The 18,948-nt window shown below is 40.0% G+C and overlaps 1 protein-coding gene across 3 annotated transcripts in view; it reads right to left on the bottom strand.

The window, feature by feature from the left end:
- Positions 1–18,948, bottom strand: part of LOC123967974 (ankyrin repeat and IBR domain-containing protein 1-like) — a 44,736-nt gene that overhangs the window by 13,867 nt on the left and 11,921 nt on the right. For all 3 annotated transcript variants that reach the window (XM_046044407.1, XM_046044408.1, XM_046044409.1), the window contains exons 6-12: positions 15,498–15,706; positions 11,214–11,302; positions 10,944–11,088; positions 10,258–10,424; positions 7,503–7,591; positions 6,592–6,722; positions 1,411–1,545 (exon numbers count right to left, since the gene is read on the bottom strand). In XM_046044407.1, the coding sequence (XP_045900363.1) occupies positions 1,411–1,545; positions 6,592–6,722; positions 7,503–7,591; positions 10,258–10,424; positions 10,944–11,088; positions 11,214–11,302; positions 15,498–15,706 (965 nt within the window). The remainder of the gene's footprint in view (positions 1–1,410; positions 1,546–6,591; positions 6,723–7,502; positions 7,592–10,257; positions 10,425–10,943; positions 11,089–11,213; positions 11,303–15,497; positions 15,707–18,948) is intronic.

Below are 18,948 nucleotides of genomic sequence, written 5' to 3'. Positions count from 1 at the left end.
AATTTTTCTGGTTCTGCTGCATCGATTGTGAGCTTTGTTCTTTTTAAACTGTCCATTTTGAGTCTGACAATGTTACAACATTCACAACTAAAATATACCCCACTACCAGCTGCCACCACTCAGCTCTGTCTGGTCACATAAGTCACATTTGAGAAAGGTTAACAGTTAAATGGGCTAAAACTGCAAAATATTGGTAAAAGTAAGTGAGCGGGGGCCACAGGGGTGGTAATGGCGCGGTGGATAAGACACATGCCTTGGCTGTGAGAGACCAATATGTCCCTGAGCAAGCGTCAGCTAAATTACATGAATGAATGAATAAACATGCCTGCGTACTAGGGCTGAATGATTAATTGCATTTGCGATATTATCGTGATGTAATAAAACGAGATTTTCTAATCGCAAAGGCTGCGATTACACTCTGGTCACATGACACCCAAGTCTTCACGTTACGCTGTACCTTGCCTTCTTGTTATACAATGACCTTAAGCTTAACAGAAGCTAACACTACATAAATTTTAGTGTCACACAGGGAATGAAAGTAGAACCCACCACCCGTGAGCAAGTTGGTGGTGGTGGGTGAAATCGTCAGGCCATCCGCCGCTTTGATGGACAGGAAAAATGCACAACAGAAAGACCTGTGTAGTAAGGTCAGCGTATTGTGGCAATCGGCGCCCGCGTCACACACACACAGCCACAAGTCAGCTCAGGAAATATCTGTGAAACGGCATTTCAAACCAAACTCACAAGTCCGAAAGAGGTCCAGTCTGTCCCGAATTACAGCCTGGTTACAGCCAGTGCGCTGCTTACCAGCATCGCAGGCTGCGGGGGAAGTCTGGTGTTGTCGGAGAATTCCAAAAAGAGATTCCAAAAGCTTGTCTATTAAACATGAGAGGCGTCACTCTGTTTTATTTTCGTTGGCCAACGTTTGAATTGAACCTCAAACTGAGTATTTTTTGTTTGCTTACTGCTTACTGGTATACAGAAAGATGGACTCCTAGGAGATTTGAACGGAGATAAGGACTCATTAAGTGGTGGTTGAATTGCGGGTTTTGTATTGAACGCTTACTGTATAACACATGGTGGTCAACTCAGTTTTTCTTGTGGTCTGTAGGTAGGCCAACCTGATGATCTTATATTTGATATATCTTCTCCACCATTGCTCATAATAATAATTCTACCTAAGTCATCATAACACAGGCTTGACCCAAAAGAAAGAACAGTGTATGTTATATCTATCTAATATTGTGTTGGTCATACATAATACACACTGATTTACTGCTTGTCCATTTTGAATAATACAGAAGGTAAAGAGCTTAAAAATTAATTTCATATTAAATTGCAATCGGAATATTGATAAAAAAAAAATTGCAAGTAGATTATTTTCCAAAATCGTTCAGCCCCACTGCATACCTCTTCAGTCATCTCCTTTGACTGCTCCTCTACCTGCTGGATGACCTCGTAGCGGGTGCAACGATAGTAGCCTCCTGTTGATGAGCTGTGCTTTTTCCACTCCTCCAGACAGATCCAGCAGAAGTCATACTTACACTAGAGGGAGAGAATGGAAATGTTAAGAATCAAATCTGCACTGGTCAGCCTTAACATCAAAAACTGGATAACCCAATATGATTGCAAGTCCAGCTATATTGGGCTAAAAAAAATGAATCACTGCATACCTTTTAGAATTACCATCCGAGAAAACAAGTCATGTTTTTTTCAGCAAGTTTTTAGATAATCTGTTTGTATATCCTCTTTACTGTTCTCAAAATCAAACCACAGAAGTCCTGAGTCCCTGAACTTGGGACTCAAGATCTACTTTATCTGTGTCTTTTCTATCTTAGTCTCGTTTCCGTCTATTTTATTGTTTTTTGTTTACAAATAAGAGTTTAAAAGAGGAAACAGGCAGTTGTTTGAACCTAGCGGTGAATCCTCGTACTCTGTTTCCACCAGAAGGCACTCAGACCACATTTGAGATCAGTCCCATTGGGTACTGTAGAACAACAAAACACTTCAGTCACTCCAATCGGCAGCCTATTTGGGTGCAAGTGATTTCACTCCCCATGCCGTAAGTACTTCTGTGGCTGACAAGTTAGCCAGAGCAACACAAAACCCTAAAGGCTGACACCTCAGTTGTCCTGGAAACACCATTCCTACATGACACTTCTGAAAAATCAATACAAAATGAAAGAGAGGGAGCGGGGATGAATGGAAGAGATGCAAAAAGACAGCATGTGAAATGGAGGGACTAAAGATGAAAAAAGTGTGAAGCCAGACCGGAGGGAAGGAAATGGCAGTGAAAAGACAAAGAAATGTTCCTTGGCAACACCAAATCCTGTGTATCCAAGCGACAAGCGTAAAGCCATTTCTTAGCAGGTAATAACAGGTCAAGAGGCTTAGCTCTCCGTGGCCTTTCAGCTTGTGAAAGCTGCTCCATCCCTCCTAAACTAATCTCCATCTCTAGTCAGCCTCTTTAACCAGGATGGAGACAGTAAGAAGGCTGTCACAGTGACAAAAAGAGCCTGGTTGTGTGACTGCACTGTGTTCTCCTTTCACGGCCTGCCATCCAGCGACAGTGGTAGTAACACACATTCAGGCAACATGACTCTGTGTGATTATCAGTCTTGCACTCTTCCTCCACTACTGACTGTCTTTTTCTCTGTATTACTCTCTTGTCCATCTCAGTAGACAGAAGCTGCTTCCTACGGGACTTTCTGGTTTTCCAGCTGTTTGGTGGATTGTTTATGAGCATGCATTAAAATGAACTTCTTAAAATGTTTTGTGAACATATTTTATGATCGTAAAGCTTGGCTGATAACAGCCTGAATGTTCACCTCCACAGTTACATTTCACCACCTCACTACATCGCTACACCAGACCTTCAACAGAACAAGAGAGCGTCTTGCTCAAATCTAGAGACAAATGTTATCAGCAATTTAACAACTGTTTCATAATCAATTATTTAATCCTAAATATCAGGTGAGTTCAAGGTGTATATTAGAACCCGACAGACTATTGTAAAATAACACACCTCCCCTGGAAAGTCTTGAGTATTGAGCGAGGAAGAATTGCCCAAAAGTGAATAACCAAGAGCAATTTCATCTAGAGTGTTGTAAATATTTGAAAGTTAAATAGGGAGGATCATCACAAGAATCCAAAGTAGTGCTACAACATAACAAAACATACCCTACAGGAAAATATTTAATTAGCCACTGTTTTTGCTGTTTTGTTTCCACAAAGCTTCTGAAGTTTCAGGGTAGCAGCTTTCTCAGCCTGGGGAAACCTTAAGAAGGTTTACACTGAGGACATTATAATGGCAAGGCATGGACTTTAAACCAGTATGGTGAAGTCTTACCTAAAAATGTAAAATTGTGCAACTTTTTGTTTGTTTTAGAAGGGGGGGGGGGCTTTTTAGATTTTTTGGAAATGAGAGCGAGGGGAAGACATGCTGCAAAGGCCCACAGGCTGGAATCGAACCCGAGGATGCAGCTTTAAGGACTAAGCCGTGCACAACGGGCGGGCATTCAACCGACTGAGCCACCTTTGCTCCAAATTGTGCAACTTTTTGTCCTGACCCAGGAGTAATGTTGTGAGTCCCACACTCCTCCGTCAGTAGGTCACATTTTCATTTAATGCAACACCGGTGCCAGGGTCAGAAACAAAGCCTCTCTGTGTCACGCTGTCCATCTCTTCCATTATCCCTCTGTTTCGCACGTTTTGAAAGGGCACTGGTTTGAAAAACGCAGAATTCGGACTAACCAGTCTTTTATTTAATATTTTAGACCTAATTGCTCTTTAATGAAGCTTATTTTTAAGTTACTTATTTATTTTATTTTTTATTTTGATGGGCTTGGATGTATGTAGGCTAATGCTATTTTTAATTAAAGAGGTGGTATTATGCTTTTCGGCTATCCCCCTCTCCTTTATTGAGTTATATCTCATTTTTGTGCATGTAATAGGTTTGCAAAGTGAAAAAGCCCAAAGTCCAGCCCAAAGGGAGTTCCCATCTCCCACAGAAAGCTCTGCTCTGAACCGCTTGAAAACAGCTCGTCTGTAGTCCAGCCGTTTCCCTTCCTTCCCTGTGACGTCTCAAGGAAAAGGCGTCATAAAGCTTGCCAAGCGGCTAGTGGGGGTCAGGCACGCCCTCAAACCAAGCTAGTCTGAGCGGAGGCCCTTTGATTTTAGTTAAGCCCCTTTTCCACTGCACATTACCAGCTTGACTTGGCTCGACTCACCTTTGTTTGGTTTTCCATTGTAGAAATGTTGTACCTGTACCTGCTTCCAGGTACTTTTTTTCGTATCACCTCACCTCCATTGAGGTTCCAAGCGAGCTGAGGGATACTAAAATGTAACGTGAAAACACGACAGACTGCTGATTGGTCAGAGAGAATATTCACTATTCACTGCATCATCATTGCTGCACCAGACAGAGGCCAGCAACAGAAAGTTTTATATTTTACAGTTTTTGTATGGAATTTCATCACTAAATCCACTTCTGAGAAATTTTGAGGTGAGAAATCAGCTGTGTAGATTTACGAGAAGTAATGGCAGAACAAAAATGTGCTTGAATATTTTCGGAGTTGAGGAGCTCCGCAAGTGGCTGCGGGGGATGCCTGTGCCAACCCGCGGGAAGAGCGTGAGGCCGGCCAGCCGCCCGCTCACAGAGCCCTCTGCTCCCGCCGTCACACAGACCGCTGCAGCAACAACGGCAGAAGAAAACACAGCTGGAAGGTTTTCATACCGCTTATCTGTCTTTACATTCTGAGTAATGTTGAAACATTTTAACTTAAAAAAGAGAAAGCTGTGTGGATCGCTGGTGTGTCTGTCGCATCGAACATTACATCGCGGCAGTTGTGTGCGGAGTCGCTATGACGACAAGTTACGTACTATCTCTGGGTACTATCTGCAACGGAAAACGGAGCAGGGCCGAGTAGAGTCGAGTCTATCGATTTGCGCTATGATATAATTTTTCGGCAAGGCAGCATAGATCATCAGAACACCGGCAACAGTTCAACGTTAAGTCCTAAAAGACGATGCAACTCCGACTCTGTTTGGGCCTGGAAATTCACAATCACAACCTGTAAGTATGCTTTATTGGCTGTGAATTATGTTTAAAATAAACACGGCAATGTAACTTCACAGACTGTTCAAGTGCGGAGTTGTTGTAAACGTTGGCTAACACAGCTAAAGTTATAACTATAATGCTAACATTACGCCCGATGTGAAAGCTACTGAGCAAACGTTCAAATTGTTTGGCCAATTTTTATGTAAAATTTAGTTGAAATATGGTGACTTCTGTAGTGGTTTATGGTATGATGTGGAACAATTATGTTGTGTGGTTGTGGACTTGTACCATCTGCTAGGTTATGGTCGCAGTCTGAAGCGGCTTTGATTTGGATCACACTACCTTGTTTCTTACGACCCGCCCTTCTCTGCTTCTGATTGGCTAGTAGTAGCGTATAACACATAGGGTGAAAAGAGGAGCTGCAGCAATGTGCAGTATGAGAAAAATATGGTGTTTTTTGAAATTAAACCATATAAACCTGTTCTGGTACCACCCCTAATTAAGATTTTGAACCTGAAAATGAGCATAATACCACGTCTTTAACAATAGTAAGGCTATAAGAGTTAACTCTGCTGACTACTTTCAATAAAATACCTGTAAGATACATGTTGGAACATAGTGTTTGTGTTCTGTTTTTTGTTGCTGTTTAAATGTAGGCCATTTAAAAAATAAGGTCTAGTAGTTGTGGAATATTAACAGTCATATTGGCTGTAAAATAAAATAGTGTAAATTCTGAATCACAAGTAAATACAATAACATAAATTTGATTTATTATACCTCACTATATGAAAGTGCTGGGTGTACAGTGGATGTACAGTATTTGACACACAAAAACTATTCTTAGACACACACACGCAAACACCAATTCCCACCCTACAGCTAACAAATAATTGGGATAATAAAGCAATCATTAAAAATGGGGGCATGTTTTTTAAGAGACTCCTACATAAAATGTAGCCATGTCATCTACAAATATAGTAGCAAAATGGAACAAAACAATTCACAAGTCTGCCACTGTTGCACCCAAAGAAAATAGTAAAGGTGTCAAAACATCCCCACATTACTGAAAATACAGTATCTGGCAAATGATATAAACGCAGCCTATTTATTTTTATATGACATACAATAAAAACTTCATTTTGCAGTTTTAATAAAACAACAAATGCGCATTATTCTTAAGCTGCTTACAGAGATTGTCCCCTCAAATATCATTTAGCACATTTAACTGAACAAAATCCCTTTGCTGAGCTCTAAGCTAACTATGAACCAATCACCGAGGCTGAAATGTGCCCGGAAATCTGCCCCAATGTTTTCAACTGAGACTATGGCTGTTTTTTTTTTAAATGTTTAGTTAAAATGTAAACATTAGACTGTCAAATACATGTGTGTTCATTTATTTAGTTTTCCTAATCAGAAAACAAACTACTCAAACTGAAAACATACTGGCCAGAATAGCCTCTGTGATAAAAGAGTCACCTCATTACACACTGCATTAGTAAGACAGGCATGTGAACCCTCCCAGCCTAACTTACCTTAGCACACTGCATGTGGTTGCAGCCCTCATTTTTCTGTATTGGGGACTTGCAATTGGCGCAAGGTTTGGAGTTAGATAGCAACCATAAGCAGTTGGCTGCATCCTCGTAAGCTTCGCTCACACCAGCCACTTCAATAGCGGGTGGGGGAAGAACAAATAAAGGCATAATGAGACAGAATGAGAATGGCTATTACCACAGTGTCTAAACAGACCACTGCACCAAGTGGGAAATTGTCCTGCCTGACTAATGTGTATTGCTTATACATTTTTCTAACATCTCTCAAGATGCTCATGCACCCACCCCACACACACACAAACAGAATAATTGGCTTTTATCAAAGCACCTCTGATGTGCCGTTTGAAATACCAAGATAAAACAGAATCTGGGGTAATCGAAGAGGAAGATAGTTCCTAAACAAAATAATTGCTTTTATCTTCGACTGTCACATCAACTGAGTGGCACTTTGGAGTGACTTGCGCCATCTTAAACCATCTATTAGATTTCCCATAGCCCAATTACTGCTTCTAAACATTGCGTACTTTTAAAGTGGGTTGTTCATTTTAATTAATAATTTATCATCAACATGGCGGATTTTAATTGTCTTAGCACTAAACTGTTTGTAATTACTGTGTTTGAGGTCCATGCAATTTAGCTCCAAATAAATAACTTGACTCCAACCCAAAAAATCATCTGTGCAAGTAAAGGGTTTAGCTAATGAACTAAACTTCGTTGTAACAATTTACCACGCAGTACCTTAACACAATTCTACAGGTATAAAGACTAAGTAAGGTGAAGTTCGAATAGATCAATAAAAATGCATAGACTGTACAGTTTATAAATTCAGCTGTAACATCATTCCCTTAAATCCACCCAAAAACTAAAACAAGGAAATGAATGTCATTACTCACGTTCCTCAGGTCTCATCTCAGTGACTTTCTGTAGCCATGACTTCCAGGTCTCGCAGTCACAGGGTTCATGGGCCTCGCCTTGACATTCCCTGGAATATACGCAGACAATTGGAATGACCTATTCAAAGCTCCCATTTTGTCCCTTGACTATAAATAAAATTAGGACAAATGATGACAGATGAATGCTGAATCCCACAGTGCTGTCAGAGATGCAGACAAATCTGTCAACCACCATCTATTGGCTATATCTGCCTTTCACCAAATGCCTTCCTCATGTAAAGGGAACTATAAAAGTCAGACACGTGTTACATCTTTTTCCATTCATGTCAACTGAACTCTTAAGTAAACCTGACAAGTGACCCTAACTGCCACTTTCAGGAATCATACAGTGTGGTGGGGTGGGGTGAGGTATGTAGTATTAGTTGGGGTGTGGTGGGTGTCATGATATGATGGTGGCGAAGCTGTGAGGGCATTATGGGAATATGAATACAGAGGACAGAAGGTGGAGGACTACACAACATCTGGGCACTTCTGCCCTTGAGTATCCTGCATTTACAGTAATAAAAACGATTCATTACTAGTTTCCATTTTGTTGTGAAAGACTTTAAACAGATTTTCTTTTGTCCACCAATCTGCACACATTTTCCATAATGACAAAATGGTTAAACATTTTAACAAAAATATATGTACAAGTTAAATGAATCCTTCAACATTCTGGAAAATACACTTTATACGCACAATATCAATATCAATCAATCAATTAATCAATCAATGGGTTAGGACGACTTAAGCCATAGCTTAGCATAAAGATTGGTATTGGCGAGATCATGAGTGGTACCTGGTTTTCACCAGGAAGTATTTTCCCCTCATACTCTCAAATTTCTTAAAATGCTGTTTGGCAAACCAGGCGGGCTGTCATATACTTTTTATTTTGAAGTGGCTTCCATCTAGCCACTCGGTCATTAAGAAATGGTCGATGGAGTGCTGTTTTGGAGTGATGGCTCCCAAAAGAGCTTCAGAGCTCTGTTGAGAGGCCATTTGATTCTTGGCTGGCTCCCTGAATACAGCCCCTCTTTCCTAGTTACTAGCAACTCTCCATTTGATAACTTTTTCCATTTCACAGTAATAGAGCACCTGAGAACTTCCTATAATTTAAACATTAAAAGAGGTCATTTAATGCTCATTTTTAGGTTCATAAATTTATTTAGGGGTTGTACCAGAATAGGTTAAAATGGTTTAATTTAAAAAAACACCATATATTTTTCATACTGCACATTGCTGCAGCAACTCTTTTTCACCCCACGTGTTGAAAGCTCCATTTTAGCTACCAAGTGAGACACCTCACTTCTATTTGATCCTTTGTTGAAAGTTGCACATGTGTAGTGCCTAGTTAAGGTGCACTAGCCAATCAGAAGCAGAGTAGGGTGATTCCTGACAAGCAAGTTAGTGTGATCCGAAACAAAGCCGCTTCAGTCGGTAACCAAGGCTTTGGTTCAATGTTCCCAAGCCAGCTTCGCAACCTAGACAAGAGAAAGACGTTTTAGAGTTGTAAGTTATCAATTTGTAACAAATATCTTTCATAGGTTAAGTTTTAACTGTGCACTGGTATCTAACATTTGGTTGGGAGGGTGAGGGCGAGGGAAGGCAGCGGGTGAATGTCTTGTCACTGTGTGTGCAGCAGCTCAGTGTGTTTCTCCACAAGTGTTTTTGAGGGCATGCCACACTAGCTGCTAGACAAGCATTAGGACACGTGTTACAAAGTGATGCAGATAGTTTACAGAAGTCAAGGCTGGACTACAACCAAGCTGTTTTCAAACAGTTCAGGAGCAGTGTTTTTTGTGTGAGATGGTAACTCCCTTTGGGGTGGACTTTCACTTTGTAAAGCTATTACATGCACAAAAAGATATTAAACACTAAAGGAAAGAGAAAAGTCCAAAATGACCTCTTTAAAATTTCTACAGAAGTTGTCATTGGGGTAGTGTATGTAAACTAGCAGCAAAAATGTGGCTGTATCCACATAAACATATACAAATATTATTAACACTATGTTACAGATGCTTTTCTGTATGACATTACAAATGTCTATTGTAACAACCAGCCTATCTAACTTCTAATCAAATTGACCATCTTTGCTTTACAATGTTTCGCTTTCAGTAATATCTATTATTATTTATATATATGTATTTATATTAATATTTATTATTACTACATTAGAATATTTTGCAAAGCAAAACTCCAAATTTAAACTATAATACACTTAAACTGAGCATAGGATTAGTTTAGGCAGGCAACAAAGTCAAGCTCAGCACACAATCCCCGCACATCAGTTGATAGCAGCCACCTCAATGCCAGCTGATTCCCCTCTTAGCATCCATTGGCAAATTCCATGCAAGGTGCCTTTTAAGCTGCTTTAACTGCCTACTCTTGCTGCTTCCTCTGCAAGCCGCTTTTAACCCGCCACCACCCCAGCTCCTCCTTTCAGGCTGTGTCTGAATTCATGTCAATTCTGTTATTGATACTTGCTGTTCTGCCACAGGCTTTCCATGTATGCACATGGATGGGCAGGGAGGTGTGCTCTCTCCATCTCAGGGCTTTCCACGTAGTCGCGTGGAAGGCAGGGAGGTCCCAGAACAGAGCCATAGTGCCAAACATAACTTAGCGCGAGGAAATATCAGTTTCTTTGATGAAAGTTGTCCTAATTGAGCTACAGAAATGTTAGAATTTTCAAATATGAGGTGTAACACTGAATACCCACCAGCAGAAGAGGTGTCCTTTGCCGCAATCAACAGCGGGGGACCGAAGCAGGGGAAAACTAAGAGCATCTGAGGTGGAGGTCCCAGGGCCCTGGGTGTTCAGTCTCACTGCCCTTTCACACCCTGCCACAGGACACCAACGGATTGCTGGATTGTTCTCCACAAATGCCTGTCAACAGAAGAGAGGAACAAAGAAAATACTTTTTTTTTTTGAAAGTCTCTACCATAAGAGGTTACAAATGTCCATATACAGGTGACTTTAATAAGAAAAAAGCTTGTCAAAACAGACCATCAGTCAGCCAACTATAACAGGTCCTAAGTGCTGCCCTATTTTGTAAGCAATTCAATCTTGACCTAAATATGAAAAAATGTATAATAATCATAACGTGAATATGATGACAGCTTAACTGAGAAAATGGTCATGTTCGCATGACAACTGAAACAAAGAGGCTGGTAATTTATTTAAGATTAATGCTTCTTAGACTTATTAATTAAGGCGAAATAAAGGTAAAAAATTGGTCCTTATGTTTGTGCCCTTCCATGTCAGTCAACTGACCTCTATATTCGTTGAAACTGAACTGCAGGGGACATGTGTTAATCTCTGATGGTGAAGATATCACTTCAATAGTATGTGTATATTAACACAGTTAAACGAAATCTGTGCACATCTGTTTCTTCATCTCATTACCTTGATGTCAAACTGGAGGTAGCGCCTGTCCATCTCTCTAGACACCACACTCTCAATCACTTCCACAGGCACTAGCTGGTAGCAGTCGAAGGCAGGGCAGAAGATGTTGTGGGCTTCACCCTCTTGGATCTTTAGATTTAGAAACCTGAGGAAGCATGCATACATTGTAGACAGCAATAAGGTATACACAGAAAAATACTGAAGAAGATAAGTGTAAGGAAATTAGTGTAGATACACAGAATTCACAGGCTAAACCAAAATATGACTTACCCTTCCCAGCATGCTCGGCAGAACTCGTGGCCACAGGACATATCAACAGGTTCTTCAAAGACGGAGATTGAAGACATGCAGATACCACACTGTGACGCAAAATAAGAGAGAGATCAAAGCTGTCTTAAGGTCACAGAACAAATTGTTTCAAGTCTAGATAAATAAAGCCTGCCAAAAAAAACATTATTTTGAGTTTTAATTCTAAAAACCCTTCAGTACAATTCATGCATTATTACATCATCCTTTTCAATCAAAGGATAATGTAATAACCCTTCGCACATGGCCTTAGAGACAATAACTGACACCTTTCTGCCTGAAATAAAACAGTCTTGAGAATAGGCTGACTGAGCAATCAGTCAATCTCAGTCACAATGTGGCGATGGGTGGCCTAATTTTAATATTCAATGGGATGACTAGGCCAGGAAAATGCCTAAAAGAGTTGATATGTCAGTGTGGAACTGAACATCAAAGTAAATATAAAACACTGAAGTTGGAGCAATTGCTCCAATTACTATTATCCACCCACCCCCACCCAGTGGAAGAGGCATAGTCTGTCCTGACTGACAGTTAGCTTTGCCAGCAGCACTGACTGGGCTATGGTGTTGTTGGAGTATCACTCAGCTTGTCCATTATAAGAGACCTCATTTGGTTTTATTTTCGTTGGCCAACTTCTGTACTGAAACTCATAATGATTATTTTTTACTTTGCTTGTTTTTGTTGAGATATGGATTCTTTTGTATAGATAAGAAGTAATTTCAAGTTCTTGTGTATTTTGTGTTTCTTGTCGTCTGCCGGTACCTTTTAAATACCTGGTTGTTAATGATTGTCATGTAATAAAAGACAAGGGTCCTTAGAGCATGCAAACATTCATGTAATGTTTTGTGTAAATAAACTGAGCATTTACTGATTCACAAAAGTGGCATATACATTTCTTAAGTGGCCGCCTTTAGACCCTGCTTCAGTACATAGCCCCTTAACAATCACTTACAACCAGGTATTTCAAAAGGCACCTGCAGTCGACAAGAAACACAAAATATACAAGCATGTGAAGTCCATCACACTGTATTATACAGTCAGTGCTCAATACAAAACCACAATTCAACCACCATTGAATGAGTCCTTATCTCAACAAAAAACTCCCGGGATAACAAACAAAAATGCTCAGTTTGAGACTCAATACAACAGTTGTTTAACAAAAATAAACCCAAGTGGCGCCTCTTGCACCTAACAGACAAGCCTAGTGATTCTCAGACAACAGCCCGTAGTCCAGCCAGCTGTGGCTCCAGGGAACGGCCAGCCTGGGAGCCAGGCAGTTTGATGGAGGGTTGACAGAGTAGAGGATGGAGTTGGAGAATTAGATTCTGTACAACGGTGAACTATGAATTGAGGGTTCAGGGGTTGGCAAACTAATCGACTATCACTCTCACGATAGACTAGGCCTCTTCCACTTGTGAGTAGATGCACCTTTTTTGGTTTAAAACACCATCATAGATTCCCTGAGTTGAAAAGGAACAGGGATTGGGAGAAAAGAGTGGGTGTCTTCATGCAGGTTCTGAATATGCAATATGTGTCTGACCCCAATGGATCGGGAAGAGGAGGCATGTAAGAAGTCGTCTGCCGCCCCCTGATTGACTAAAACACAGGGGATCATTTAGATAATGCAGCCCCACTCTAACAACTGCTTAGGGTCAAAAAGTAAAAGAAGTCACCACTGACAGCTGAAGCGACTGAGAGGCAGATACAGTATCCCACAAAGTTATTTTCTCTGCTTCCATGTTTGATATAATTGTTTACTTTTGGCAGGCATGTGCATGATCTGATGTCATATTTGTGTGTGTGTGTGTGTGTGTGTGTGTGTGTGTGTGTGTGTGTGTGTGTGTGTGTGTGTGTGTGAGTGTGTGAAACAGAGGCGTGTGTGCTTAAAGGCACTGATCTCTACAGTATGTCCGCTGCACAGCCACCGGCCACTATCAGAGTCAAGTTCTGTCGGCACTGATTAATCGACCAAACCCCAACTCTAATACAAACACGGAAAAACATATACATACACACTCAAACACACAGGCCTTGTTACAGTGAAGGACAGACCCTAACAAAAGACAAAGGAGGCAGTGTACTTCAACAATATAAGTATTGATTTGTCAAAGACCTGAATGTGATATAATCAACTGTAACCTTTAAACGGGCCCTTGACTAGACCCAGTCGATTGGCACAGTACAGTTCAAGGCATGCCTTTTCAGAACCACGACAAAAGATACTGTCAGAAAAACGAGGCCTATCATTTCTCATAAAGTAATTGATAAATCAAGTTTGTCACCTTCAGCTATCATCTATCAACAGTTCACACACCGAAATACTCCGGACTGAAACATCCACCGAAGGAAAAATCATCATTCATCCAAAAAGATTCTGTCTTCTAACACTACTCCTTTTAGAAACTGAAACGGTCTGATTTTCCCCAAAGGTAACAATGTAATTTCAAAACCTTTCAGGTCCCTGGTCATCAATGTCAAGTGACAAAAATATTAAACAAACTGCTAATGCATAACTTTTTTCAGATCATGAATTTACTGAAAGGATAAGCTTTCAATCATTACTGTGTAAATACATTCTCAAATACACATAATGACTGAGGAAATGCTACTTTTATGCTACTTTTATGCTTCTAGTGACTTTCCAATGTGTATGTACAATTTGCAGTATTCACTGCAAACACTGCAGTGTGTAGAAGAGTCACATTTAGCATGTTTAAAAGCACATTTGCTTAGGCCATGCACCAATTAGAAGACAGGACAGCAGACTTTGCTCCTGACCTCTTCTGGGACACCCTGATTGTTATCAAACACACTTGATACCTTTATTGGCAGTCTTCTATAGTGAGTGGTCGAATAAGACAAATTGTACAACAGTATAAAAGGACATCTCACATTACCTGGACTAATTTCCATCTTGACAACTACTCACAAAGAAGACTGCTGAAAATGTGAAGCATGTTTGATAATTAGCGGGAAACCCCAGACATGGTCAAGATAATGGGAGGGCAATTAAACAGGGGGGGTTATGCCAAACCTCTTTCAGCAGCAGGTCAACAGGGCCCCATAATGATATTGTAGACGTGCATATTCAGTAAGCTGTGGAAAATACACCTTCTATGAGGTTTGGACAGCACACTTGCATGTCTATGATTCAGGAGAGCTGTAGTTGTTGGAAGCTAATGAAATATTTGTTGAAATTACAAGGTGCTGAAATGTTACTTAGCAGACAGTACTTGACTTTAGCTGTAGAGAGAAAACAATTAGCAGACAGCTACGGTGACACTTGTGTATGCAACCTTGCATAAACTTGAACGTGAGTTAGCCAGTTCAGTATTTCCCTATGCTCTGTGAATTCAGCATCCCATTAAGGGAGCAGCATGATAAGCATGACAATTCCACACTGAACAAACAAATCTGGAGGTCTCTGTGGTTTTATTACTAATTCCTTCATGTTCGGCACAGAGGCAAAAGGTGGCAATGAAATGTTCTTTTTTTTTTGTTTATTTTGATTGGTCCTACTCATTGACCTATGGACAGTTGAATTTTATATATTAGATTTTTTAAATAAAAGTATTTAAATAGTTTCTCAAGTTCAGAGCTTGCCTACTCCACCATTACTGTCGGTGTAGATTAATGCACACTTATTTTCCCAGGAGTGGAGGATGTCCTGTTTGTGTTTATGTTTGTGGGGGAGACCACTGGAATGAATAACAATGAATGCTAGCAACATTATGCAGAGAAATAATGCCACATAATGCAGAAAAACAGGTGTGGTAGTGAAAATTTAAAGAAGCAGAAACACTTCAGGATATCTGTGGCACCATAGGGACTTGATTTAAATAAACATTGGTGTACAGTTTTATGGGTACACTGCCAGTTACTATTAGTCTGTGCGCTTCCACACTGGCTTTATCCTCTGCCTCTGCTAGCAGCTTCTTGGCCAGGAAAACACGCTACTCCCTGGGGCTACTCATCCTCTGATGGCTCTTCACTGGTAAGTACAGTTAAACAATAGACTTGAATTGAATGTGATGTTCTCATCTACTGCAACTGCCATTTAAAGTAGAACTTCTTAACATTCAATTTATAAAAACTAAAAGAAAGAGTCTGGCGACAACTGTGTAACTTGGGGGGATTAGCGCCAATTTGGCTGGTAAACAGTGGCCATCTCAGTTTTCCGTTCATTCTCTTCTTCATTACATTAATTTAGCAAACACTGGCAAAAGGGAACCTGAAGACATCTCTCACCAGAGAAGACTCCTCATCAGCAGGCATGAGGCTGATTTGATCTGGGGAGGTGATGGAGGAGCGGGTGGTGCGTGGCGTCCGGGGGGAGGGCAAAGTGTCCCAGGCATTGTAGCCACTTGGAGGCGGGTTGTGCATTTGTACTCCTGAGCGTTGGCAGCATTCCTCCGCATTGGTCATCCAGGCCTCTAAGAGCTTCTCTCTGTCCCAATCTGATGCAAAAAAAAGTAAAGACATAAGTAAAGACATTGGGAGAAAGAAATGCTACCACATAAAACCAAACAGAGATGAACAATAAAGAAGTAAATGAGAAACCTAGTAGTTTTGTTATGAGCTATACAATTTAGTTAAAGGCCAGTGCTGATTTTTGGCTAAATGGAAGTTATCACTATGTAATAGTCACCTATACAACCTTCATTTACAGCTTTTAACGTGATGGTGAACATGCTTTGTGTGTATTATTTTTTTGTCACATTCTGTTACATCATAGGCCTGTGGTGTAATTACAGACTGTTATATGGACTATCCTTTATGCCGCTGGCTGTAGTCGCCTCAGCAGGTATCAGATCTGACTTTTATATTTTGCGTATTGTACTTTTCCCTTGCTGTTTTTGTGTAAGGCGAATTGTTCCAACTATACCGAACTGATTTATGAAGCATTATCATAGATGTATTGGGCGGTACGCGTGTACTTCATTACTATGATAAGATGGATTTTTATAGGATATAGCTACACAAAATGTGGTGCTTTTGTTTTCTATTCTTCCATTTTTAGAATTGAAACCTCTCTATGAGCTGTAGGTCAAACTCACTCACTCAGTGGATCACGATTGGCTAGGCGCGCTCCAATACATTGTTTGCAGTCCATCTGTGATCCCAGTGACGCTCAAAATTCAAAATGAGGCAGGAAGAGAAAGGCAGAAGGGACGAGATGGAGGAAAGCCCCTACTGTGTCAGTAGTAGTAGTGTCAGCTATTCAGTGTCTGACCAACAATGGAATGTGCTCACATTCTCCCTTTGTGTTCCTGAGGTTTTTCCAGGAAATTTTGACGTCACAGAGAAGTTGACCTTTGATGTTTTGGGTAAAAAATGTCACCACATCATCGTTGTGTCCCATTAAACATCCGTATGAAATGAGTTCATAATAATTGAATCAATTCTTGAGTTATGGACAAAAATGTTCTGTTATTATACATATTAATTAACATCCAAATTCTAATCAGTTCATACTTGAGTCCAAGCGGAAGTTTTCGCCATAATTGAATGGCACCTCCTCCACATCAAGGCTTTCCTGAGATATCATGTTCAGGAGAATGGGATGAACAGAAAACTCAAAAAATAATGCCTCCAGCCACAACTCTCGCCGGCGTGGAGGCATAAGTTGGGACATAAAGTTTGAGTGGCCGCTTCGGTTGGTCTTAAGGCTGGGCGATATGGCCAAAAAGTCATATCCCGGTACTGTAGGCAGAATTCCGGTATAAAATATATATCGGTATTTTCTGATAAGCGGAATTTGGAAATGGGGAATTTTAACACTCAATAACTTCACTGTGAAAACAAAAAGAACCAACAAATACCAACAATAAAGCTACAGTTCTGAAATATTGTTTATATTTCAATTCCCCAAAATTATGCAAAACTATATTTCTATGAACTAAGTATTGTAGTATCACAAGCAGGATATCAGTTATGTGTGAGGTGATTTTGGAGACACTACAGCTCATAACAGTGAAGTTATTGAATTTTATTGAATATTAAAATTCCCCAAAATTATGCAAAACTATATTTCTATGGACTAAGTGTTGTAGTATCACAAGCAGGATATCGGTGATGTGTGAGGTGATTTTGGAGACACTAGAGCTTCTAACAGTAAAGTTATTGAATTTTATTGAATATTAAAATTCCCCAAAATTATGCAAAACTATATTTCTATGGACTAAGTGTTGTAGTATCACAAGCAGGATATAAGTGATGTGTGAGGTGATTTTGGAGACGCTACAGCTTATAACAGTAAAGTTATTGAATTTTATTGAGGACAAATTTCCCCAAACTATGCAGAAGCTTTTTTCTCTCAGTAAGTGTTGTGTTATAAAACAAAGGTGACCCCTAGTGGTTGAACTTTGATTTGACGGTACTACAGCCTCTAATAGTGAAGTTATTGAAGATTAAAATTCACCAAAAATATGCAAACCAATATTTCTATGAACTAAGTATTGTAGTGTCACCAGCAGGGTATCAGTGATGTGTGAGGTGATTTGGAGACGCTACAGCTCATAACAGTGTAGTTATTGAATATTAAAAATAGGCTTACCTAATACTAGGTATGCAAAAGTATTTTTTCCCCAAACTAAGTGTTGTAGTATAACCAGTAGTATATCATGAATGTGTAAGGTGATTTTAGGGGCACTACATTGTATAAGTGTGAAGTTATTGAATATTTCTGCAGTATGTGTTTTCGGCGTTGCAATTTGTAGACGGTCCCTGCGCACTCCACAGCCGGCTGCACGTAAAGACCAATGTTATTTGTGCCGCTTGTTGTGTTGTTTGTGTTTTATACACGTTTTGCTTACGAGTTATTGATCCCAGAAGTTCGAATCTGTGAATATATTTCTAACTTTACCGAACTCAGGATGACAGTGATAATGAAGAACAAAATAATAAACATGTTATACTCTCTCCAAGTCTCATTTTTATTTATACATTCTATATTGTTTCCACACTTAATTGGGAAATCGCTGCAAATATAATTGCTTATTCTAGTGTGTCTTTGGGTTGGCACATATACAGGATATCATTACATTTTACATTTACTCATTTAGCTGACGCTTTTATCCAAAGCAACTTACAATTGCTATACAGGTGCTGGTCATATAATTAGAATATCATCAAAAATGTATCAATTTATTTCAGTAATTCCATTCCAAAGGTGAAACTTGTATAATGTATACATACATTCCACACAGATTGATATATTTCAAGTGTTCATTCCTTTTAATTTTGATGATAACTGACAACTAATGAAAACCCCAAAATCAGTATCTCAGAAAATTAGAATATTGTGAAAAGGTTCAATATTGAAGACACCCGGTGCCACACTCTACTCAGCTAATTAACTCAGAACACCTGCAAAGGCCTTTAAATGGTCTCTCAGTCTAGTTTTGTAGGCTACACAATCATGGGGAAGACTGCTGACTTGACAGCTGTCCAAAAGACAACCATTGACACCTTGCACAAGGAGGGCAAGACACAAAAGGTCATTGCTAAAGAGTCTGGCTGTTCACAGAGCTCTGTGTCCAAGCACATTAATAGAGAGGCGAAGGGAAGGAAAAGATGTGGTAGAAAAAAAGTGTACAAGCAATAGGGATAACCGCACCCTGGAGAGGATTGTGAAACAAAACCCATTCAAAAATGTGGGGGAGATTCACAAAGAGTGGACTGCAGCTGGAGTCAGTGC

The sequence above is a fragment of the Micropterus dolomieu genome, linkage group LG03 (assembly GCF_021292245.1).
Source record: "Micropterus dolomieu isolate WLL.071019.BEF.003 ecotype Adirondacks linkage group LG03, ASM2129224v1, whole genome shotgun sequence".
Taxonomy (NCBI): Eukaryota; Metazoa; Chordata; class Actinopteri; order Centrarchiformes; family Centrarchidae; genus Micropterus; species Micropterus dolomieu.
The sequence above is the reverse complement of the archived record's forward strand: the minus strand, read 5'-3'. Positions and strand labels throughout refer to the sequence as shown.